This window comes from Notolepis coatsorum, assembly GCF_963971535.1.
Source record: "Notolepis coatsorum genome assembly, chromosome: 5".
NCBI lineage: Eukaryota > Metazoa > Chordata > Actinopteri > Aulopiformes > Paralepididae > Notolepis > Notolepis coatsorum.
Genome location: NC_140169.1, coordinates 193,793,893 through 193,820,989, shown reverse-complemented (window position 1 = coordinate 193,820,989; position 27,097 = coordinate 193,793,893). Strand labels below are relative to the sequence as shown.

The window sequence follows — 27,097 nt, the reverse complement described above, 5'->3', positions numbered from 1 at the left end:
ACACACTGTCCAGTGGGGAAATGTAACTCCTACCCATCCAAACACACTCACTCTAGGAACAATTGAACTGAGCTGCGTGTTTGCCATGCATTTGCCCCCCCCTTTTATCAGGTCCGTACAAAGAGAGGGTATAGGAGCCCAGAGTGCTGACAGAGGGGTTAGCTGCATGGTGTTCAGCCACTGTGGGCGGATCAAAAGACCAAAGGGTCCCAATGGGAGGGTATGGGGCCGAGGCAGGGCCGCCCTGTCAGGGCCCTGTCTGTGTGCACGTCTGTCACATGAGGAGGGACCTACATACCACGTAGGCTAGCAAAGCAGGACAGGTTAAGGTAAGACTCCTCCGATTGACTTCCTCCTCCGTAACCGTAGCCACACTGACTCGGGGCATCATGTTTTATTTTTAACCACAACGGTTACGGACAAGCAGCCGCTTTTTTATGACCAGGGGTGTGAAAGCACCCCAGCGATGTGTACTGTGTGCCTATCTATCACCACAGGTATTTACTAGCACCGGCCCCATGGCCGTTACATTTCAGCACAGCTGCGGTATGAATAAAACATCAAAACGATTGTTGACGTCAATAAAGATATTTGTTTATGGTCGATCTGGCGGCAGTGCGATTTGTTCTTTTTTTTGACAGATGACGAGGTTTCTTTAATAAATAACACACAGTTGGTATTCTAGAAATTTACGTGAACAATGTGCTCTCAGGGTCCATTGAGCCTACTGCCTACATGGCTAATGTGAAGTGGTCATACCTTTCACAACCTGCAGAGGACAATGGGTGGCATTCAAACAACCACTACTACTTCAGTCATTGTTAAAATGTCTATCTTGAAGTAGGACCAATAGGGTAACAATTATTGCCACTGTGACAAAAAACAACAACATTATACAACACTTTGCTGTTAATTGGATGTATGTATGTAAATAGTTTAGAAAGGTAGCAAAGACCTGTACTGAGCATATATTTAATATTACTTTATAAACTGAAAATATTTATATAGTTGTTGTTTTTTATTCAAATGTACTGGACTGTATTTAAAATATAGAAAAGATTATTCAATAATGAACACACTTTCATCCACAGTATGATGTCAGAGGCCATTTGAATTTATGTTTTTTAGTTTTTCAAGTCAGTTACGATAGGTGCACAGATCACTGAGTACAATGAATGACTCACCAACCGAAAGCCTGTTTGTGTTTACATTGAACCTGCTCTGAGACGTCCCAGGTAAAACTTGTTCTGTATTGCACTGCCCTCAAGTGTTCAAAGTTAAGTGTTCGTCATACTAGCGTTGTCTCTCAGGGCAGTCCATGTTTTGTTAATATAAGGCCTGAGTACCATCTCTTCAGAAAAGCATCCTGGTGTTTCCATCATTCTTTGGCCACTATTGGTAGCATGCTTCCAATTGGATTATACCTTGGTATTATGTAAGTTGTACATACATTGTGATACATGACTTGACCATGGTAAATTATCTAACTATAAAGGAAGGAATCTCTGTGTGTCTGCGTGTCTCACATATCTCGACACCCGCTCATCCAATCGACCTCAAACTTGGCAGGTGTATTACTGAGGACCCAAAGGAGTGCAGTCAGTGTCTTTGGTGCCATTTGGTCAGATGGTGGCGTTATAACAATGAACTTTACGCATATCTCGAGAACCGTTCATCCGATCAACTTCAAGTTTACACTTGGCGGGTATATTGCTGAGGATCAAGGGGAGTGTGATGAATGTGGTGCTATTTGGCCAGATGGTGATGCTATAACAACAATTAGATTAGATAAGAGTCAAATGTATTGTCATCATACAGCACAAGTACAGTACAATGAAAACAAGTTTGGCATCCAACCAGAGTGCAAATGTAACAGTAACAATAGTAATATACAATGTACAGGTGATTAAACTGGGTATAAAATTAGTACATACATATAGTATTACAGGTACAAGTAGTACAAATTAGTATACTGGGTGTAGTGCTAATCAGATGTATATACAATACATGTAGTATAATATGTACAGTGATACAGGTATAAAGACATATGGTAGTAGTCATACTGGCCAGCAGCGTAACTAGTAAGAGTAGGATACGTACAGATATAGATATAGTATCTACAGATATGTTAAAGGATTATGTGCGGGTACATACAGGCAGGTGTGGACAAACTTTGTGTTTAAGAAAATAATTTAAGGGAAAAGGTTGTTTTGCCTAGGGGGGGATGGGAACAGGGAACAAAGAGCTGCATCGCTGCAAGCAGAACTTCTGGGGCCCAATGGACCAGGTCCAAACGGCCGCGCTGTGAACAGGCGCTGCACTAGTTTCTACATTGGCTGGTACCGTGGTAAAACAAAAATGACCATCAAACTACCATTATACTTTTTTTGTAAGGGATGTATGTGAAATACAGCATAGCAAGTATTTGAGAATGCATTTCTATAGGCGGCGTGATAGCTTGACCTACAAAACTACAATTGTGATGGGAGGATCAAGAAAAGAGGGCAGGGTTTGAGATAGTATTTCCGGTTCTTCAAGCTTTAACCTGTATGTTTGTTGACATCTCATCTCTACCTCCACAGGTTATGAAGCTAAACAGGAATCTGGAAGTCCGTTGAAAGAGAATGAGTTGTAATCGGTGAGTAATCGGCTGTAATCGGTGAGTGTCTATAGTGTCGGTGGAAACCAATACAGTGCCCGTGTCAATTGATATCAAATTTACTTCATCCAAATTAGATTTTCTTTATTATTAACAATTATAATGTCAGATGAGACAAAAGACACTGTAGAAATAAATAACAATCATAAGTTGTCTTAACTTATTTTACAATTCATCTTTTTACATTGGCTTTCTTTTAGGTGAATCAATTAAATAGGAGAGAGTGCATATTAAATATAAAATGTACTCCCATTTATTTAAGTAAACTAAAACAAGACTAGGCAAGCCTAATTAAGCTGGATCCAACCACGACACTCACACATGCAATGTAAATTAGGGACATTGACAATTGTAGGCCGGCCCTCCTGGCAAAAAGCCAATGCAAAAAGGTTACTTGAAAATATACAGTACGTTTTTTTTTACAGTGTTCAGGAAAAATGTAAAACACTAAACCAACAATACTATCCATCACAAGAGTGTCACAGTTGGACACGGGTTTGGAGAGGAATGAGCTATATATTTTTTTCATCCAGAAGGACTCAATATTGTTATTCAGAAAGAACATTTAGCTTGACTGGTGAGTAAATGATAAAGAAGAAAGTACTCTCAGTAATCCCCGCTACAGTAATACCCATGCTTTATTGATCTTTGATCTTTGTTGATCTCTGCTGTAAATTATACATTGAGTACATGATTAATGGAGTCCAAAGTACAGCAAGTACTCCTTGTTCTTCTTAAATCCTCTTCATGAGGAGTAGGAGACCTTTTCTCTGTATTTATTTATTGTTAAATAGGTTTTTGGTAGGTGTAGCTATACTGCATGCTTGGCTATTTATCTCATGTGTAGCGCACACAAACCTCCACTCTACTGAACGGCAGGTATGCTAACCATGTGAATTATTGTGAACTTTGGAAACTGACTAAATACCTACTGCAGCAGGCTATTGACTGACATGCGATATAGACTATAATGTATAACGTTGAGAAGAAATATTGTTGTGCTCTGTTGTAGATTTTCAGTCAATTTAAGTTATTGCTTTTTATTAAATTTGTTTTACTTGAAAAGTGTATTGTAAAAGTTTCACCATCTGTTTACTCAGCCATGTCCAAGTATCTTAGTTGGGTCATTATGTGGTGAAAATCATATATTTCTAGGTGGGTCATTCCTGACTATTGGTGATTTTTCAATGTGCTAACCTTTGGGGGGAAAATCTGGTTTCTTTGCGTTTTTAGAATTATATCATGTAAATAACATGTTTAACCTGCAGGTACTTGTATTGGTAGAGGTCAAGCACTTAATAATAATAATTACGGGTGGATTGTTCAGCCATCGACTTGAGAGAGTTCCACCCTGTTAGGGACATATACATAGCTATTGCAAAGTGTTAATAATGTAAATATTCAACAATACTTAGCTTTTCTTACACCTTATGTGTCCCTTATTCCATCATATATGGTTTTATTTGAATAATAATGAAACAAGAATTGTGGAGTAGAACATTTGTTTCTTTTTCATAACAATCACATGTATGCACCCAATTGACCCCAAATGGTAAATACCGGTAATTAAACAATCTTGCCTAACAAAAGCTCAGAGGGGACTGGGAGGATGTAACAGCTCAAAGGGGACTGGGAGGATGTGTACAGAACACCAGTGTGGAGGGTGACTTGCTGATGGGATCCCCCATAGTGGACAGACTGAACCTCATTAGTGTACTTGCAGCCATAATTTTCACTGAAGTCAACATGAATAAGGCATTCGTTGTCCGCAAGTTTCTCCCTCAGCTCCCTGTACACCCATTATTGCCACCGGATGTTGCTGAAATCTTGCCATCCGATCTTGGAACTGGTCTACTGCTTTATCCTCTGTCAGCATCATCTCTTTTTTGACTGTCACAACAGAAATTTCATCTTTATTGACCTCGGTAGATCACTGAGTGAGACCAATAGGATCTGTTGTCACAGGCCTACCCAAAGGAACAGCAGTGAATTGGCACTCTCCACAAACAAACACCATAGGCACAATCCTTCACATTGGGATCGCAGATGATGATATCTGCCATCTTCTCTACATCCACCCTGTTCCACCCTGTTAGGGACATTTACATTAGCTATTGCAAAAAATATATATAGTAACAACATTATTTTATCCATTTATATATATTTATATAAATATATCTTCGTCAAAACCAACCTCCTTAACCTCTTAAGCCCGGAGCCCTATCCGCCTAAAATATATACCAATAAGTAAATGGAATATTGCTCCACTTCTACAAGGTCCATTTGCATGTTCTTGGTATCTAGGGACATCTATGGACCTCAGTGAATGTACTCCCAATGTCAGAAATATTGTGTATATTACTAGGCTTGCTTAAATTGTGATGAAACAAAGGAGAATATGAATTATGATTTGTCATTGCATCTTTGACAGTGAATAACACCATGCTAAAAATGACCAGACATGAGAAACTGCCACTGAGCTCGTTCAGTACCTTCTTGAGATCACATGTACAAAAAATCGAAGGAAATTAATAAAGGGAAGATGATTAAACAGAAGGTTTTGTAGATACAGTCTACAAAAAAGTCTGAATTCTCCCATCCGGACCAATGCAATTTTAAATATTATTATAGAATATAGAATAGCAGGCCTTATTATAGCCAATTCACACATTTATGGATTGTGCCAAATCTTACCTTTCAAATGTCCAAGTTCAATTTGGATTTAGTATCACCAGGCGTGCATAAGGAACAGAGAATGAAATCTACTGTATGTACAGTAGGTTTTTTAATGTTGCAAGAGGTCCGCCATTTTGAAACTGATTTCATATCGGATTGTTGCTAAATGCTCAAAATAGGGGAGACAAACTAACTGCGCTCCAATATATGCCAATAACGTTACGTTTTTGGTATATTATCCAGAGTAATAAGAGAATAAAAAAATATTCATAACAAGTAATTTGCTTGCCGGGACATAGAGGCCTTTGGGAAGTGTATTTTTTTGTATTCCAACGCTCATTGAAAGCTCTGGATGTCCTCTTCAAAATGGCCTTAAAATTACTACAATTCAGAGACTTCCGGTAATTCAAAATGGCAGATTTTCGTGATCACAACACCACATTTAAAAAACTAAAACCTCACTAATAACACTTTAACCTATTAGTAAACAAACGTATTGATGAAAATATATATTATAACTGCTGTTGTGACATGGTTATGATGTTTATTCTTGAATACGTTTGAAAAATAAAAAAAAATGCGGACCGCACAGGCGGAAGAGGTTAAAGTGACAGTGCCCCATCAACACATCAAAACAATACAATGGTGAATTCTGTCTATAGAACCCACTAAAGTACATGCATTTTTGTGTGTTAATGTTATAAAGAGGACCTCAATCTATAATAAAAGCATTTCATTATAAACATGTGATTCATTTTTAAGTCATATATAATGAGTTATATCCTGAGGACGGAAAAGTCACCAATAGCCAGGAATGACCCAGGTGCTATAGATCAGGGGTTCCCAAAGTTTTCAGGCCGCGACCCCCGAAATAACGGTGTCAGAGAGCCGCGACCCCCACTATTATAGGAGGTAAAAAATAATAATAATAAATAAAAAAAAATAAAAAATAAAAAAAAATGTAAATGGCAATGTATGGTTGAAACATGGCTTTTAACCAGGGCCGGACTGGGGAAATCATTCAGGCCAGGAAATATACAGATGAAGCACTTCAGATTCAGTACCCTACTGCTGCGCTTCTGCCACTCTTCTACCACTTTAGAACTAGCACTCAGGTGTTAATTTTCGGGGGCTGATGGCTGGGTCTAAACGTGAACAAAGGGAGGGTACTTAACTTAAGTGCTTCCCCAGGGAGGGGGTCGGGGCTACTGCCCTCAGACCCCCAAGATAATTTTTATATGGGCAGTCTGACTTGGGGTACTGACCATATATTAGTGTTGCAATGCATGATAAGTAAACAGTGAAAAAAGCTAAGAAATCGGATGGGGCTGGGACATTTGGGACGAATACAAATTTAAGATGAAAATCTCCCCAGCCTGTGGGAGGCAGTGGAGGTGTGAAATCTGGCCCGGTCCAGAACAATAGGAGTCACAAAATCAGTTTGGAGTGGAGTGGTGGAGTAGTGGTAGAGGAGCAGTAGATGTTTGATTTTTCAGGGCTGTATCTGTAGTGCGAAATATAGCCCCAGTCAGGCCACTTTTTAAGCTGGGGGTCTGGGGGTCCCCCACCAGGAAATAATTTTGTTACAAAGACTTCATTTCCTGCATTCTGGTGCAGGACTTTTTTTATTTGTACCCTTTAAATGCCAGTGTTTGTGATGGCATCACAAATTATTGTTAAAAAACAGGCTAGCATATGTATGATTAGCAACAATGGATTTTCTGTTTTTTTGTAATGTCAGATTGAAAATAATACAATCTTTTATTCAACTTCAGCCCTGATCATATAACACCACATATTAATTTTATAATTCTAACCCTTTAAATGCCAGTGTGTGTGATGGCATATATTTGCAATATATCAAATGCAAAGTAGATTTTTCTGGGGGGGGATTATTACAGGCTAGCATGTGTCAATGATTAGCAACAACACTGATTTTGATGGATTTTTTGTTTTTTGTAAGGGTCCCACCTCCAACAATCACATGCGGCTCCCTTTGTGTGTGTGTGTGTGTGTGTGTGAGCAAGAGAGAGAGAGAGAGAGAGATAGTTCTCCAACTTGTGTGAGTTGCAGTGATCTCCTGGTTGTTCCCCACCTAGGTTATCTAACTATTGCGCCACTGCAACTAGAAACACTGGCCTGGCCTGACTGCATAATCTTTTTTTTTTTTTTTTTTTTTTTTGGAAATCTTTATTTATTTTATTTTTTTTAATCATCTGGCGAACCCCCCGCGGCGGCTCGGCTCGGGACCCCCCTAGGGGTCGCGACCCCCACTTTGGGAACCACTGAACATTGAGCCATAGGTGTTCCACTGACTAGCGTTTCCCAAACTTAGGGCTGCGACCCAAAATGGGTCGCGGACCCGTTTTTATTGGGATGCCAATACAAAAATAATAAATAAATAAAGATATTTTAATAAAAAAAATATATATATAATTTCTTTTAATAAAAAAGCTGTAGATGTGTTGATTCAGTTTGGCACCACATACTTATGTGAATCTGGGTTTTCTACTCTAGCACACCACCTGAAAAACAAATACAGAAACAGACTAAATGCTCAGCATGACCTCAAAATAGCACTTTCAAAAACCAAGCCGCCTGCCACATACCTCTCATTAGATTTCATTGTGCCATAGATTAAATATTATACCCCTTCTAGCATGATGTCAGGTCAGTAGAATTTTTAAATAAGTCAGTACAAATTAATCAGAATGTTGCTCAATGTTGGGGTTTAAGGTTGAGGGACGGAGGGAGGGGGTAAGAAATGGAGAGTTGAAAAAGGGGTGTGAAATAGAAAGGAGAGTAAAACATGTTTGTTAATTTAAAAGTGTTACAAAATTGTATGTACATTATGTTATGAGGTGGTGAGCAACTTAACATTACACTCTGATTATTGCTGTGATGTACTTTTATAATTAAATAAATACATTTCATATACATTTGAAATGCATGGTTTGTTGTGTTCTTTATCAGTAGTTTATAAATGGTTATGGCAATTCATGATGTATTTTTGTAAGTTTGGGTCCCGGGGAAACACCAAATTTCTCTTTTGGGTCTCGAGCTGAAAAAGTTTGGGAACCACTGCTCTAGAGCACCAGCATTCCACTAGAGCACAAACATTCTTCAGCATGTCTCAAGGAGCATGTTTATCCAATCAGGTGCATTCCACATGGAGGAAATTGGAAGTAGGGAGGAGATACACAACATGTAAACAACAACATACATTTTGGACCCGCCAAAATGTTTTTAATGATAAATTCATAAATCAATAATTTCAAGCAATACCTTTATTATTCTGCACCTTTCTAAAAGCTCTGTAGATGTATTATATATATCTTTAATATTTATTTAATATTCATAGTCAAGCCTGTTTATCCTGCTGGCATTTCACACATTTCACATTCTCCCGAACAATATAAACAAAGCTCCTCTTTTACGTTCTCTGGTCATTTCTAATCCAATTCCTTTTGATTTCTATCTGTTTCCAAACAGAGAGGGTGGTCGCTGTGCAGAGATGGCTATGGTCTGCCTTACAGACTTTGAGGAGTATGCCAAAGAGCACCTCTCCAAGGCCACCTGGGACTACTACGCTGCTGGAGCGGACGAGTGCTGCACCCGGGATGACAACCTACTGGCCTACAAACGGTGCAGTGAGGACGTGGAAAAGGGGGGGAGGGGGGACGACTGTTTGTCTCCACCACTGAGAGGAAATGTTTGGAAAAGCCTATTAATACAGGATAGAGGTGGGGTATAAGTACACTACTGTATATGTAATTAATATGGAGCATAATTTAATTAATACAGGACAGATGTGGGGTATAGGTACACTACTGTATATTTAATTAATACAGGACAGATGTGGGGTATAGGTACACTACTGTATATGTAATTAATACAGGACAGATGTGGGGTATAAATTGGTTTTATTTACCCATACATTACCATGCATTTACATTTTCAATGAAATATTATATGTGGGGGACAATGTTTCCTGTCAATTACAGTAAAAATACAACCAAATAAATTATGTGCAGGTACAATGTTTTTGCAGACAACATTGATGAAACCACACAAATAAATGTCCAAAAGGAATGCCATGTTTTGCATCATTCACCTGTGCTAATAAATCACAAAAAAAACATGTTTAAGACACTACATTTGAGTTATAGCTCCTGTGTACACCAAGTTAGGCCATAGCTATAGCTACTGTATAGTATCCTGTATATTCCGAGTTAGGCCATAGCTACTGTGTACACTGACTTAGGCCATAGTTACTGTGTACACTGAGTTAGGCCATAGCTACTGTGTACACATAGTTAGGCCATAGCTACTGTGTACACTGTGTTAAACCATTTACTGTGTACACTGTGTTAAACCATTTACTCTATACACAGAGTTAGGCCATAGTTACTGTATACATTGAGTCAGTTTTTGGCTTCAACAACGATTATTTTTGTATCCAGGCCCTATTTAAACATTGTCTGGCATGATATTGGCAAGTGTGGCCATAATTTCACTGATTGCTTTAGTATTATTAAGAAACTTAGCATTGTGCTGCATCCTTTCACATGGGGAGTCAGTCAGTCCTTCAGTCAGCCCTTCAGTCAGTTATAGGGACCTTCTCATTTACAGGCCGGCACTCCGGGTCTATTACTTGTATTTTTTTTACCAGTTCTTCGTCTCAACACTTTTATTGAGGTTTTTGGGATTTTGCTCATTTTCCAAATGTGTTTTATTCCCGTTCTCTCCTGTTCAGGATCCGTCTGAGACCACGCATACTGAGAGACGTGTCAATGAGCGACACCAGAACCACCGTACAGGGAACTGAGATCAGCTTCCCCGTTGGTATAGCGCCCACTGCCTTCCACTGCCTGGCATGGCATGAGGGAGAGGTGGCGACAGCTAAGGGTGTGTGTGTGTGATATAGGTACACTACTGCATATTTAATTAATACAGGTAAGATAGGGTATAGGTACACCACTGCATATTGAATTAATACAGGTAAGATAGGGTATAGGTACACTACTGCATATTGAATTAATACAGGTAAGATAGGGTATAGGTACACTACTGCATATTGAATTAATACAGGTAAGATAGGGTATAGGTACACTACTGCATATTGAATTAATACAGGTAAGATAGGGTATAGGTACACCACTGCATATTGAATTAATACAGGTCAGATGTGAGGTATAGGTACACCACTGCATATTGAATTAATACAGGTCAGATGTGAGGTATAGGTACACTACTGTATATTTAATTAATACAGGTCAGATGTGAGGTATAGGTACACTACTGCATATTGAATTAATACAGGTCAGATGTGAGGTATAGGTACACTACTGTATATTTAATTAATACAGGACAGATGTGGGGTATAGGTACACTACTGCATAGTGTGTGTGTGTGTGTGTGTGTGTGTGTGTGTGTGTGTGTGTGTGTGTGTGTGTGTGTGTGTGTGTGTGTGTGTGTGTGTGTGTGTGTGTGTGTGTGTGTGTGTGTGTGTGTGTGTGTGTGTGTGTGTGTGTGTGCGTGCGTGCGTGCGTGCGTGCGTGCGCGCGAGTGTGTGTGCACGCACGCGCGAGTGTGTGTGTGTGTGTGTGTGTGTGTGTGTGTGTGTGTGTGTGTGTGTGTGTGTGTGTGTGTGTGTGTGTGTGTGTGTGTGTGTGTGTGTGTGTGTGTGTGTGTGTGTGTGTGTGTGTGTGTGTGTGTGTGTGTGTGTGTGTGTGTGTGTGTGTGTGTGTGTGTGTGTGTGTGTGTGTGTGTGTGTGTGTGTGTGTGTGTGTGTGTGTGTGTGTGTGTGTGTGTGTGTGTGTGTGTGTGTGTGTGTGTGTGTGTGTGTGTGTGTGTGTGTGTGTGCGTGCGTGCGTGCGTGCGTGCGTGCGTGTAGGGAAGATGGCAGATACCATCATCTGCGTTCCCAATGTGAAGGATTGTGCCTATGGTGTTTGTGGAGAGTGCCAATTCACTGCTGTTCCTTTGGGTAGGCCTGTGACAACAGATCCTATTGGTCTCACTCAGTGATCTACTGAGGTCAATAAAGATGAAAACATTTCTGTTGTGACAGTCGAAAAATAGATGATGCTGACAGAGGATAAAGCAGTAGACCAGTTCCAAGATCGGATGGCAAGATTTCAGCAACATCCGGTGGCAACACTGGGCGTACAGGTAGCTGAGGGAGAAACTGGCGGACAACGAATGTCTTATTATTCATGTTGACTTCAGTGAGAATTATGGCCTCAAGTACACTAATGAGGTTCAGTCTGTCCACGTTGGGGGATCCCATCAGCAAGTCGCCCTCCACACTGGTGTACACATCCTCCCAGTCCCCTCTGAGCTTTTGTTCCATCTCCCCTTTTCGGAGGCACGACCCATCGGCCATCTGGGCCCACCTGTACCCGGTGCTGGATTTGACCTTTTGTTTAGTGCTTGAGGCTCTTCAATCAGGCGCAGTACCTGTCAACTGTCAACATACCAGCTGAGATCTCTGCGATAAAACGTGCAAAAAAAGCAACAGATCGTTGGTGCTCACCTCACTTTGCTTCTTTGAATTTTCCGCCAAATGAGTGATTCCACTTCCTGAATGTTGGTTCATGGGAATTGTAGTTCTATTTTGTTCAGACGGCTAAAAACCACAAACTAACAGGGTGGAATGCCATTTTGGGGACACACAGTAAATTCAATTAAAATTATAAATAACATTAATTTATCCATTTATATATATTTATAATTAGAGAGATTTTAACTTGAACTATATGATAATAAAGGCATATTTCAATTTATTTATAATTATATTGCAAATTGCAAACTGAACATTTGCTTTGGGGACATTGTAAAAAGGGGTGTATGTGCCTAAAATCTTTATTTAAAATAATATATATAGGACCTCAATCTATAATAAAAGCCTTTCATTATAAACATGTGATTAATTTTAAATAATATATAACAAGTTATATCCTGAGGACGGAGGAGTCACCAATAGCCAGGAATGACCCAGCTATAGACGACATGCTTCATATTATAGTCTGACCATCTGCTACTACAGTGAATCAACTATAGAGTCAATAGCGTACTCATCATTCCAGAATGCAAACACCAGATGGGAGTATGACATCATGATCCTATGCTACCCGAGAAGGGAAGTTACAGTTGCTCTCTCTCCTCCTCTCCCTCCTCTCCCCACAGCCACCGAGGCGGTGAACACCTGCTACATCACAAGCACCTACTCCACCTGCTCCGTGGAGGAGATTGTGGCGGCGGCGCCCAACGGCTACCGCTGGTTCCAGCTGTACGTTTACCGGGACCGGAAGCTATCGGAGCAGATTGTGCACCGTGTGGAGGCGCTGGGCTACAAGGCGCTGGTCCTCACCGTGGACGTGCCGTACACCGGCAAGCGCCGCAATGACATCCGCAACCAGTTCAAGCTGCCACCGCACCTCAAGGTCAAGAACTTTGACGGTGTTTTCCAGGTAAAAACCTTTCCCCCCATAACTTTTACATGTTTTGTAAATTTTTTCAGTGAATACTGATTTAAATACCAAAGGAATGTCAAAGTAATATAGTAGAGACCTGATAAGATAAGATATTCCTTTATTGGTCCCCTTGGAGAGACATGTGGGCGTCATAGAGCATGGGGAGGGGGGAGGGGCGGTACAGGTATGGGCAGGGTAATAGTAGAAAGACATGAATATAGGCAATACAATTATAGTAAAGATAAAAATAAACAGTGCAAACAATATAATTAACTCTGAATATAAGCATATGAGCAAGTAAACAGTGTAATCAAAGGTGCAGATGAGGGTCTGTATGCCCTATCAGTTATATTATACGTTACAATAAATATGGTCAATAAAACACTTTGAATCTGAATAATACAATGAGTAAGTAAAGTAAACAGTATACACAGGTGCAGTATACATAAGGTACCTTAACTGGCATGATATAAGTCATACGTTACACATTGTAGTCTGTGCAGGTTAGGTGATAAGAGTCAGACACACTTAGGGCGGGATCCATTAAAAATGGATTGCGCGGTGGGAATTGCACCCTTACCTACGTGGGGTTTGCACGCGGATTCTGCTCCATTTTTGCGAGCTATCCACTAAGGACATTGCGCGGATGAGATACCAGCGCAGACACGCCCATTATGTGTGGAGTTTTCCCCTGTGCATTTGGCTCGCAGAGCAGTCTGCACTCCTGACAGGCTGTTGGCAGATATCAGGAAGTGGAAAAATAAGCCCGGAATGAGGCATAGACACAAAGCTCTATACATTACAAAGTAAACAAAATACAATACGAAATGAACGGAATACTAATGGTGAAAAATACGTTATGCACATAACGTATTTTTCACCATTAGTATTCCGTTCATTTCGTATTGTATTTCGTTTACTTCGTAATGTATAGAGCTTGCTTAATTTGTATTTTCATGACACATTGCGTCCTGTGTTTTCACAGCCAGACTTGGAGCAAATCACGCCACTTTGCGAAGGCTATCTCGGCCTGTCTAATCCTCATGGACCTGACGACACATTATAAATAAAGTTTATTCTGGAGCATATTGAAAGATAACAGTGTTTCTAGCCTTTGATCATTTAATTAAGTGACTGGCCTCCGCGTTGTGTCATTTTACTTGGATATCTCATTAGCTGTCTCACACTGTATCAACCCTGTTAGTACATCCTTAGTCGGAAGAAACAACACTGGCAAACGTGGTACCTTTCTTGGAAAAACGTTGTTTATTCCATAAACAAAGCCTCTGTACCCGATGGAAAACAGTTTCTTTCTGTCCTTGAAAAGCATTAGAAGGAACTAAATTCATTATTCTAACGATCTCTCTTCTGTCACCCCGCTCAGTGATCGTGCGGCCTAGCTATCCAAAAGCCTTCCCTGTTAGCCGAAGCTATGGCGATGACGTGGCAAATTCCCCTCCCCCACCCAGCGAGGGTGAGGAGGGATTTCAAAGTCTCTCTCAACGCGCCTGCTCGATTCCACGTTGTGTCTTAATCTAACTTACCCCGGAAGGAACTCACCTCTCATAACGTTCTCCCCCTAGCAACGGGCCCCGCCCCCTCTTCTCGTTACTACATGACGCGCTACCATGACAACGGCTGGTCACCTTTAACACATTCCCTGCCACGCTTCTGGCCCATCTTATACCACTCTCTGCCAGTGCTGTAACCCTATGGAGTCGCTCACCTTCTTTGCAGGGCTATAACTTTTTAAATTGTATTGCTAAATTGACATTACTATGGCCCATTCAACATCGATTATCTATCGTTCAGGATGTGGGAACGTTATACTTTTTCATTCATACATTCATACGAAAATACCGTCTAGAATATAAATATGTTTTTATCGTTTTCTGCAGTAATTCCTAGAACGCTAGTTATAGGCCTAAACGCATAATATAGATTATCGATTGCAGTTTATTCGTGATACACGCTATATTAAAAAATCCAACTGAACTGAACTGAACGATCCTAAACGTTATGACTCATCATGCGCGGATGAATGGGGGGGGGGGGTCGTTTATAAGTCCGTGATCGTCAGTAAATGCTTTATGTAGTATGGGTTGATTTATTGATCAGTTGGTTTGTAAACAAAGAAATGTACAATCGCCTTGAAAATGACGTCAGCGTCCTCTTACCGTTGGCCGATGAGACTGGAGCAAAAAGATCCCACTTATTTGACGGCGATCGAGTCGATCCATTTCCGGTTTGTATAATAATAATAACAGCCCAAATCATGTAGATTATTGAGTTATGGCAGCGATCCATATACACGGTGTGTGTCTTGAGTCCCGCGACAATATGCGAGTGCCGGACGCATTTCCCAGACGCACCGAGATTGACTCATCCATTTCCGGTTTGGTAACTCGCCGATCATCCACCAGGCGGCAGTATTGAAGCGTTGCAGAGTTGTGCATGCTCCCACTGCATCAGACCAGGCTCCGTGAGGGAATTATGAATAACATGGCTGTTACGCACCCCCGTAGGGAGACACAACACAAGGCCACAGACAGGGTAGGTGAGGGTGCAGTGACACAAAACTCAGAGACAATTTGCAAAATAATAATATTTATTTTACAAAAACACAAATCAGCAACACAGAGAGCAAGGAGGACTTACCAGTGAGCACCAAATGAAATATCAAAAGCAAATTAAAGCCCACCCCCCCCTTACAGGCGCGGACGCCCAAAAGTACAGGTGGTGGTGCTCACTTCTAAGGCTGGTGTCTTTAACAGTAGGTCACCTACGTGATGCAAAATGTAGACCCAGGGTATCTTCCTGTCCTCAATGTCCCTGTGTGCGAAACAAAAGATTAGTACAAAGAAAAGCAATCACCATAGGCTGGGTGACACAAGGGAAACAAATATACAAAGGGTTACTACAGAAATGTACAACAAACTAAAGAACACCAAAACACACTGAAGTGAACCAGAGCTTTTGCCAGCTCTACCAAATGTACCGTTTATATAAAGAAACACCACTCTAACCATGTAGCTCATAGTGTAGGATGAACACCACTTTAACTCCAAAGCTTAGAGTGTCGGATGAATCACCACTCTAACTATAGCTCACAGTGTCGGATGAATCTAAAATGGCCAACAATATACATACCCCACATACAGTGGCAAATGGCAAAACAGGGCCAACAGTATATATACCCCCAGGGCCGCCTGGGAGAAATGCGAGGCCCTGTGCGAGATATAAACGCGAGGCCCCCCCCCCCCCCCCCCCTAAAAGGTAAAAGAGCAAGGCCAGAGCGAGAGAGAGAGAGAGAGAGAGAGAGAGAGACACACATTGGAAAGAAACAACCCAAAACCAGAGCAAATTGAAATGCTATTTGGCCCTAAACAGAGAGTATACAGTGGCAGAATACCTGAGCACTGTGACTGATCCAAAACTAAGAAGATCCTTGACTAGGTACAGACTCAGCAAGCACAGCCTAGCCATCGAGAAAGGCCGCCATAGGCAGACCTGGCTCCCAAGCGAAGACAGACTATGCACCCACTGCACACAAGATGAGGTGGAAACCGAGCTCCACTTCTTAACAACCTGCCCACTATACCAAGACATCAGAGACATATACTTCCCACAAATTGCAAACACCCAAAGAGACTTTGAAAACATGGACAATAACTCAAAACTGCCATACTGGTAGAAATACAAGAATGTGAAATAAAGCCCATTTGAATTGAAGAGAGATAGATAGATAGAGCATGTCTGTGTGTTAGAGAGAGAGAGAGAGAGAGAGAGAGAGAGAGAGAGAGAGAGAGAGAGAGAGAGAGAGAGAGAGAGAGAGAGAGAGAGAGAGAGAGAGAGAGAGAGAGAGAGCATGTGTGTTTGTGTGTTAGAGAGAGAGAGCATGTCTGTGTGTCAGTGTGTGTGTGTGTGTGTTAGAGAGAGGGCATGTATGTGTGTTAGGGCAGTGGTTCCCAATCCTCTCCTCGAAGCACCCCAGCCGTTCCATGTATTTGTTAAATTCCACCACCAGCACACCTGATTCACACCCCGACACTCAACTAACCGCCTCGGACAGTCCTTCATACCAGCGGCCATCAGGCTCCACAACAGTGGGCAGCGACTAGCAGCCTCCAGGCCCCACAACAGGGGGCAGCGACAGCGACTGCTACCAGACATTGACCTGGGACTTATAGGAACCCAAGGGGGACAAAGTAGACTACCCTGGTACTTTGATTAATGTATACTCAGTAGATAGTAAATTATAACACTACCTCATGCATACTGCACCTTATGTGACACTGTGAATAATGTGAATATTCCTCAGCTAGTCAGATAGTAAATTATATTGACCATATTGATCAAATTGTTGACACTGCTTGTGTTGTCTCTTACTACCTGTATACTGTGTTGTTTTACTACCTGTACCCCTCCCCCCCTCCCCCCCATGCTGCTATGATGCCTGAATTTCCCCAAGGGGATCAATAAAGGAATATCTTATCTTATCTTATCTTAATAAAGGGCTAGTTAAGTTGAATCAGGTGTGCTGGTGGTGGAATTTAACAAATACATGGAACGGCTGGGGTGCTTCGAGGAGAGGATTGGGAAGCACTGTGTTTTAGAGAGAGAGAGAGAGAGAGAGAGAGAGAGAGAGAGAGAGAGAGAGAGAGAGAGAGAGAGAGAGAGAGAGAGAGAGAGAGAGAGAGAGAGAGAGCTCAACGGCGGGCATAGAATAGGTTGCATGAACTCACCATAACGCAGTATCAATGGTAAAGTTGGAAGGAGACTTTCCGTGGAGATGAAAAGTACCAGTCCCTTGGGAGTCCTAGTTTATCTGCCACACGTTAGCACCCGATAGCTTAGCAATTAACTAAAGGCAGGGACGCGTAACTAGCGTTAGCTAACGCTAGCTAGCATTAGCTAACGCTAGTTACGTGTCCCTGCCCTTAGCAAATTGCTACTAGTACTAGTCGACATAGATAGCCTTCTAACATGCAACAACTTTCATCTTCAGTCCATCTGCCGAACATCCTCTTCGTCTTGGCAAAGTTGGCATAACCATCATACTTGGTATTGATAACAAGCTTATGGCCCACGGTGTAATTTCTTCTGATCCATGCTGCTTTTGAAAAGACATCCACTCGCTCCTCTGAATAGCGCTGAATAGATCCCTGTACCTCGTGGGTCCGGGAAGAGCCCGGAAACACTATTCTAAAATCTGTAGAGCAGCAGAGCCGCAGAAACCGGAACACTGCAGTCTGCAGAGCCGCAGAGGCAGGAACAAGTCAGACACATTCTACAAACGTGTCTAATGTGAAATATATAAGCATATAAGCAAAACTAGATTTTAGGTCTGTGATGAAAAAGGGCCTTGCGGGAAGGGGGGCCTCGCAAATTTTTTTTTTTTTTTTTTTTTTTTTTTTTTTTTTTGCGAGGCCCCCCCTTCCCGCGAGGCCCTGTGCGACCGCACTGCTCGCACACCCCCTGAGGCGGCCCTGTATACCCCACACAGGGTTTGGTCCACGCAGGCACACACAGAATTATCACCAAAGACAGAGAGACACCCACCACCACACTGAGCCAAAAGAGCTAACCAACACTGCACACAAAATGGGTATATGAAGGGAGAGTGGATGTTGATTGCAGAATCAGCTTCACCTGCCGTTGCACTGGGGTGAGTTGCTGATTGACCAGCTGGCTGCTGGTGCTGCAACTGGGAGACACCTGAAAATGGGATATGTTACACAGGAGGGAGACAAAAACAGAACAACCAAAACATGCCTATATACCCACACACAACAGATAACATACATTACTCCCTCTATATACATACATAAGGACACCGTCCGTAACAATGGCGAAAACATTTAATATGATCTCAATAACGTCGTATGCCGTGGAATGGCAGAATTAGCATGAACTTGAAACACGTCATAAGCCGTTTCCGGCACTGGATGTGTTAACACACTAAATGTCGGTTTCTATCGATGTCAAACTCTCCCTGTAGCTCTGACCAAACCTCCCCCCACCAGTGCTTATCAGTGTTTCTGTTAACAACCTGCCGACGACCTCGGAGCCCATGGCTCTATTAGAACTGGCTTCCCAGTCTAACTTGACAACACACACCACTAAATACTGTCCTCCTCATCTGAGATCTAATAGCAGATGCTGTCATATACAGATATTTACATTATATACACATTGAAAAAGATAGATTCCTTCAATATGTGCGGCGGTGGTACAATTAAAACGTGGGTGCAGTCAATAATGATAATAATAGCACCTTTCATACACGGATTGCAGTTCAAAGTGCTTTGTATAATGAATACATAATAAAACAAGTAGCAAATAAAAGTTGCATCATGATGCAAAATCAATCAATCCATAACGGCAACAACATTAATAAATACGATTGCATGGGATCTCTGGGTGGCTGCTCAATATCATCCTTGATTTCATCCAGAGTGATATTCTCCTTCGAAATATTCTTTCACGGTCCACGCCTGGCATTACGTCTGGCAACAATTACTGCTGCCATGATCACCTGTGACCCTGGCAGTGACGCTGGCATGATGCCTCTTTATAGCGCTTAGGGATCTGCGCTTATTTACCACCATGTCTGTGAAGACGGTAGGTGCGTAGCATTGATTGCTCTGTGCAATTGGCGCGGGCCGTTGTGGATACCGAGCAGATTGCGACGAGACTCATTTGCATAGAAAGGGGACATGTTCCGCCCATATTACCTCATTTAAATACGCGGCAATAGACCTATCGCTAAGCCACGCCCCCTTTGAAAACTCGGTCACAGAGCCGACCGTGAATTGACGATGGCGGCAGGCAGCCCCTTTCCTGACTGTGATGCAAGCCTTGCTACACAGTCACGAAAGGGGCTAGGCCGCTGGAGATTTACCACAGCAGGTAATAGACCTGTTTTTTAAAGATAACACAAATATTTCATCTAGAAGCAGACAGAGAGGGTTACAATATGCAGTGGAAAAGTACGTTCATGAGATACACATTTACCTTAGACCTCCATGGTGATGCAAGCATTAGCTATAGATAACGTCTCAAGCATTACTTACAGTTGACTTGATTGAAGATTACAAGAACTATGACGATAATCCATGATTACTACTATTGCTGATACATTTAGTTTAGTGGTCCAACGCAGTATACGAGCTAGACCCGACAGTTGTGTCACTAGTCACTAGAATGAGGAAAAAAGTGAGAGCTGTCACTTGCCAACAATCCTCCTCCATAAAGGGGTGAGACGTCAGAGAATGGTATGCTGCACATTCTAGTGTACATCAGGTCAAATGATTGATTACACTAACTATAAATGTATAGTGATAGAGACCAAAGTAAAAATACCTAATAATAAAATAGACCTAATATGGGGGCGACAGTGGCTTGGGAGTAGAGCAGTCGTCTGGTAATCCGGAGGTTCCCGGTTTGATTCTCGCTCCTCCCGGGCAGCGTGTCGAAGTGTCCTTGAGCAAGACACTGATGAGCAGGTTGGCACCTTGCATGGTTGCCTCCACCGTCGGTGTGTGAATGTGTGAGTGAATGGGTAAGATGTGAGAAACAAATTGTAAAGCACTTTGGATAAAAGCCCTATATAAATACAGCCATTTACCATTTACCAAAATACCTGTAAATCACAGTAAATGGGTACAGGTCAGGACATAGCTTTTCTTATAACACTAAGTATAAGTTATATTTAATATAAATATAAATAAATGCATATACAACACATTCTCAAGATAGATCACTCTGATTAGAAAAGAAAACCCACAACTAAAGTGTACATAAATAGCCACTATTTTTAATATATACAATAAATATACATGGATTTACAGTTACACAAATGGATGTACGATATAAACTGGAATAGCGAACAATATCATGTGTTGTTGTCAGTGGCGTCCTTTCATTAAAAGGCAAGGTATGGCGAGGAGGGGGGGGGTGGTGAGGATTTTTTTTTGTCAAATCAGTTGTGCAATAGTCACTTTTGGTGAGTTGTTTCTATACAATTTAGTTATATGACATTTAGGTATGACACAGGACTACACAAGCATTTTTAGTATAGAAATGTGTCAACAGACTAAAGCAGGGAACCACAATATTTTGCATACGAATTATGCAGAATGTAATATCATAACTGTCTATTACTTTTCTTGCAATTGAGCCAATTTTCCTTAGGTACTGTTTTGAGGTGTGTGTTCAACAGAATGTAGTATCAAAAACACATTCACAAAAAGTATGGGTTACTGAATGCTGAACTGAACTATTATAATCACTAAGCCAGACCTTACCTGTGTCCCTGTATCACTTGTCTCTGCTGCCCTGTGATAAAAAAACTTCCCTATGTCCATTTTCCTTTTTTTTTGGGCATATTTCAGTTAGTCACAGTAAAAGTCACCTAGTAAAAGTGAGAATTGACAATATCAAAACATGCTAGGGCTGTACCGAATAGTTCAAAGCTTTGTTCATAATGTTGACATTCGAATTCTAAATCAACAAAAAAAATTGTAAAAAAAAAAAATGAAAAAAATCTTTTTTTTACATTTTTATTTGCCAAGGGCCATACCTTGCCATACCAAATGGACGCCCCTGGTTGTTGTGATACATCTATGGTAATTTAACATTATATTCTTCTAGTACCTCCATTATGGATTAATAGCCTGGTCTGTTGACATTTGCAATATCAAATGCCTGGTCTGTTGATGAAGATTAAGTACTTTAACATTGTAAACCAGCAATCTGAGGGACACAGAGCAGCATAACTGGACCACTTTAACAACCTTCAGGTCAATCGAGGGTTGAATGCACTGAAATACAAGAACACCCTATAGAATATGTACTGTACTTTTACTTTTGAAACGTAATACAGTACTGTAGTGATTGTAATGATACATAATTCACCCACAGACCTATTGTTAGGAACATTCTAGAAAATTAGTGCCGCCCGAACATTCTGGAACGTGTGTGATGATGTCATGGCAGTACATTCTAGAACCTTAGTTCTGCCTGATCATTCTGGAACGTTGGTGATGATGTCATAGTAGAACCTTCTAGAACCTCTAACATTCCTATTTAAGCATTCTGTTTAGCTTTCTAGTAATGTCCACCTTCCATTGGGGGAGCCTGGTGCCCACAGGCCGGCACTCCTCATCTGGAGTAAGAGGGGAGAAGAGAGGGGTGATGGATAAGGGGAGAGGGATGAGGGGGAGGTGAATGAGGAGAGAGGTATATTATTCAGTTAATGACATGATTGTAAAGCTGCACACATTCCATGATGCTCACTTTAGTCCAAAAACATAAATCAGACCTCTTTCATTGTCACTCATGTCCTGTCTTGGGTTGACCTGTGTCGTCTCTGTGAGGGCAGTAACATCTCCAGCACACCTCATTCTGTGAAAAAAACACAAAAAGCTGAGTATTAGCTAATAGACAGATAATAATAATACTTCATTTATGGAGCATCTTTCATACATAAAATGCAGCTCAAAGTGGATTTTATTGACAACAAACATAACAACTTTGACAGATCAACATTTGTGTTTGCCTTGTCAGGGATAAAATGAAAAGTGAGGACTTATTTACTGTTTACATCGTTGTCCCTGTTGTTACTGGTTTCAAGTGGCACTATGGCATCTGAAGTGCATCGAGCATTCTTAGTGCATGTAGTAGTATTCATGTTATTAGTATTCTGTTGTCTGTTAGCCAGTTCTTTATACTATCAATGGTGGTCACTACATTACATCTATAACTATAACTGTCCTTGTTGGTCATCATTTCCACTGTTATGCACCTGGCTTGCGGTAACGTTGCTGACGTTATGATGCAGAAAGCTAACCTTATGATACAGAAGGCTCACGTTATGATGCAGAAAGCTAACATTATGATACAGAAGGCTCACGTTATGATGCAGAAAGCTAACCTTATGATACAGAAGGCTCACGTTATGATGCAGAAAGCTAACCTTATGATACAGAAGGCTCACGTTATGATGCAGAAAGCTAACCTTATGATGCAGAAATATCTGCGGTATTGTTACATGTTGGCATATTGGGCTGGTTATACGATAGCTAGTTCACAGTCAAAGTCAAACGTTAGCAAACTAATAGTTTGGTCTACGTTTCTAATACATGCCGTCAAATATTATGTCTTTATGAATTTACCTTACCTTTGAGCAAACATAAGTGTCCTTGGTAATGGTCTTCACATTCAGTTGTGTATGTGGTCGACGACACAACATAATCCATCGCTTGCATTTCTCTAGTTTTCGTTTGGGCTTCTGGAAAGGTATGAAATATACTCCTCCATCCAGTCTTTCAGGGTACCTGGTGTCCAAATTACAGGTACCCCACGCACAGCGTTTCACCATCGGATATTAGGTAGATAACAACATATAAACTGAACTCTTACACAGTGGTTTTGATCACAACCGTCTGGTTTGATGCAGCCCACAAATGGCTTTTCTGGTGTTGACCGAGTTTTCTGCAGCGAAGATTTTTGCTGTGATATGATTGGACAAATTCTATTTTGGGGCGTGGTTTAGCGACAGGTCTATTGCACCGGATGCAATGCTGAAGGAACGCATGCGCCACCTCATTTCACCTGTTGCGCGTCCTCTGTGGATACCAAACAGAGTTTCAGAGCGATATGCACCGGCTGTCCGTCGGAAAAAGCCGTGCAAACCCTTTGTGGATCCCGCCCTTAGTGATCAGACATTCCTATAGTAGTTCTGTAGCTAAGGGGCTACACAACCCTGACTGTATTGAGATATGTTAGATTAAACCACTGCTAAAGAATATGTTAATGGCCAGACAGTATAAGTACACAAAATGGCGGACACTCTATTAACGGCGCGGGGACAGTGATACAAGTTAAACAAGCATTTTAATAGTCATAGCAACATACATATTATATATCACGGTTCTCTTTTAATAATAGAATGTCAGTGCAACAAAGTCAGAGGTAACGATAGTTCCTATACTACGGATACTCGACCGGTGGAGCTCTGAATGGAGTGAGACGAAGCGAGGCGGCACAGGGAAAAGCAAGATGGTGGCTGGAGACGGTGGTTCTCTCTAGAGCTCCGGCTCCAGAGAAACTGTAGACTGGGGGCGATAATCCTGTCGTCGCTGGGAGAAGGGGTCCCGTACGGACCGGTCCTTGTATTCCTAGCGCCCGATGGCAGGGTTAATAGCTATTAGTCCAAAAGCCTGTTGGCATGGATGATAGCTAGTTAGCTCCGTCTGTACTTGAAGCTAACCCGCAGGCGGTCTCCAATGAGTAGTTATGTCCAGAACATCGCTGGGTTCAACTATAAGTCTCTCCACGTTACTTCGCTTACACAAGTCACTATACTGTGCCAATAATGGCTCGACAATATTATAGTTGTATCTAATTAGCCGTACGGCTCTCTATAACGATACGCTGCTCTCGGTCTGTGTACAACTGCACCAGACGTCTTCTCTCTCACTCTGTTAGTTTTCCTGTTAATGCTGCTGCTGCACATCTTCTCCACAACACACTCTATCTTAGTTCCCTGTGGACTCCGCCTGTTCACCTGTACAGATCAATGCGCTCTCTCACTTGTCCCGGGCATGTCTGAACATGTTCTGAAACATGTCTAGAGGGGCGCGCGCACTGGCGCCTACGGCGTTAAGAATGGGACATATACAAAAGCGAATGATGAATCCTGTTAGGCAAACAGATGACGTGAAAATATATATCTTATATATATAAACAATATATAAGTTATACAAAATAATAAACGCAGACTTTCAGTGTTAATCTGGACCTTCAGAACAAGTTCTCTAGTTCTGCTTTAAAACTATACTTAAAGTTGCATATAAAGTATAGACCTTTGACATCTATTCATATAAGATGTCTTGCCACCCAATATGGTGCAATGCCACAGCTCATTGGCCACAGTTGTGATTTAATGATAATCACCTAGGCCCAGTTGTTCAAAACTTTTAATCTCAATCAGATCCGACCAGATTTTGAAATCCCATTTTTTGTGATCCAGGATCAGACAACTCGGACAGATTTTATCCCGGTATTTCAAAGCAATTCAGGATAGGATCACCCTGATCCAGATTCAGACTTTTCAAGATTACTAGATCCTGAATATCAGTGCTTTAATCCTACCAATCTCCATCTAGTGGATATGAAAAAGAATACAAGGAAGACAAGAGACCACATTGCAGAGTCACTGACCCCAGATCACCACTCCTACTCTGGGAAGCCTTTGGGGCGACAGTGGCTTAGGAGGTAGAGCAGTCGTGGTAATCAGAAGGTTCCCGGTTCGACTCGGCAGACAGTGCTTTTGCTTGTGAATGTGTGAGTGAATGGGTAAAATGTGAGGAACAAATTGTAAAGCGCTTTGGATAAAAGCACTATATATTATAAATGCACCATTTACCATTTGATGTCATCTGGATTTTATTTGATGTTGTAATTTTGGTCAAGCTGCAAAACCGTGTCTCTACTCCCACTACCTTGAAAATAAATGTAAAGCACGTTGGGTAAAAGCACTATATAAATGCAGTCCAGTGAATACAGACCCTGTTAACAAGATGTTTGTACTCTGGCATTTTACAGCAGGAGAGCGCGGCCCCGGAGGAGTACGGCATCCCTGCCAACACCCTGGACCCCTCCATCAGCTGGAAGGACGTGTGCTGGCTGCAGTCGCTCACTCGCCTGCCCATCATCATCAAGGGCATCCTGACCAAGGAGGACGCGGAGCTGGCAGTGGAGCACGGAGTCCAGGGCATCATCGTGTCCAACCACGGCGGGCGGCAGCTGGACGGAGGCCCCGCCACGGTAGATACCGCCGTTACTGATGTTTTCATTACAGCGCGTAGTGAAGCATAGGAAATGATCGAGGACTGCAATTGTTACTGAAGCTTTCTCCTACATGTTATGGTGCAGATTAACACACATTATTTACTTGCTCGGAACAGATCTGTACAGATATAGATATAGTATCTACATATATGTAAAAAGGATTATATGCAGGTATATACAGACAGATGTGGATGAATATATATATAAATATATGTATACATATATACAGCATTATTGTAGGCTACATGCTCTCATACAGAGTTATATGGGTTATATGCAGGTGTATAAATGGGTATATAGAAAGGATTATAAGCAGGTATATTCAGACAGATATGGAAATATATACGATAAATATAAATATATAAAGATCAGCTAAAGGAGGAAGGTAAGATAAGATAAGATAGGTACAGTAGACACTAGATCACACCATGTGATCTACTGATCAGCTAAAGGAGGAAGGTATAGTAGACACTAGATCACACCATGTGATATACTGATCAGCTAAAGGAGGAAGGTACAGTAGACACTAGATCACACCATGTGATCTACTGATCAGCTAAAGGAGGAAGGTACAGTAGACACTAGATCACACCATGTGATCTACTGATCAGCTAAAGGAGGAAGGTACAGTAGACACTAGATCACACCATGTGATCTACTGATCAGCTAAAGGAGGAAGGTACAGTATAGACCAGGGGTCAGCAACCTTTTTGACATGGAGTGCCTGTTTGAAATATAGTTGTAACTAGTGTGCCTCAACAATATTCCATGCATCGTAATTTTTGTTTCTCTCATAATCAGGTCTTTTTAATGATAATTTTTACATTATTACATCATTATTGTTATTGTTATTATTAACAATATTATTATGATGGTTGTATCAACCCTAAATCTGAGTTGGGGGGGGGGGGGGAATGCAATGCAGACAAACAGCTGCATACAGTGCGACCATTTCACTCACATTTGCCCATTCATTTTTGGACACATCACACACCATCGGTGTGTGTACTGTACGTGTGCTGTCATAGCTCCACCTACAGGCCTAATGGAGAACACCAGGAGAACACCAGGATGTGAATGGAGGGTGAATGTGAGGTATATCGTGTAAATAAGTTTTGATTGATCGCAATACTACACTGTAAAAAGAAAATTATTAGTTACCAGAACTTACAAATATTGAGTTCAGTTACTGTGCATTAAGGTTTTCAGTTTTCAATCCATAATAAGTTAACAGAAAAATAAGTACACAACCACATTATTTCAACCTAATAAAACTATGTTTATTGTCATTGTTTTAAGAACACAAGTTGACTTGGTAATACTCACATTTTGAGTAAAAAAAATGGCTTTTATAACATGTGCAATGTTCAATGAAATAGAAAAATAAATAATACAATTTGTTGATTAATCCCACTGGTCACAATGG

The 27,097-nt window shown here is 41.3% G+C and overlaps 1 protein-coding gene across 1 annotated transcript in view; it reads left to right on the top strand.

Moving 5' to 3' along the window:
• The first annotated feature begins 359 nt into the window (after positions 1–359).
• The window catches only part of hao2 (hydroxyacid oxidase 2 (long chain)), a 32,417-nt gene continuing 5,679 nt past the window's right edge, over positions 360–27,097 (top strand). The window contains exons 1-6 of the mRNA XM_084315057.1: positions 360–497; positions 2,583–2,638; positions 8,828–8,980; positions 10,092–10,243; positions 12,527–12,810; positions 25,426–25,647. Of these exons, the coding sequence (XP_084171183.1) occupies positions 2,625–2,638; positions 8,828–8,980; positions 10,092–10,243; positions 12,527–12,810; positions 25,426–25,647 (825 nt within the window). The 5' untranslated portion in view covers positions 360–497; positions 2,583–2,624. The remainder of the gene's footprint in view (positions 498–2,582; positions 2,639–8,827; positions 8,981–10,091; positions 10,244–12,526; positions 12,811–25,425; positions 25,648–27,097) is intronic.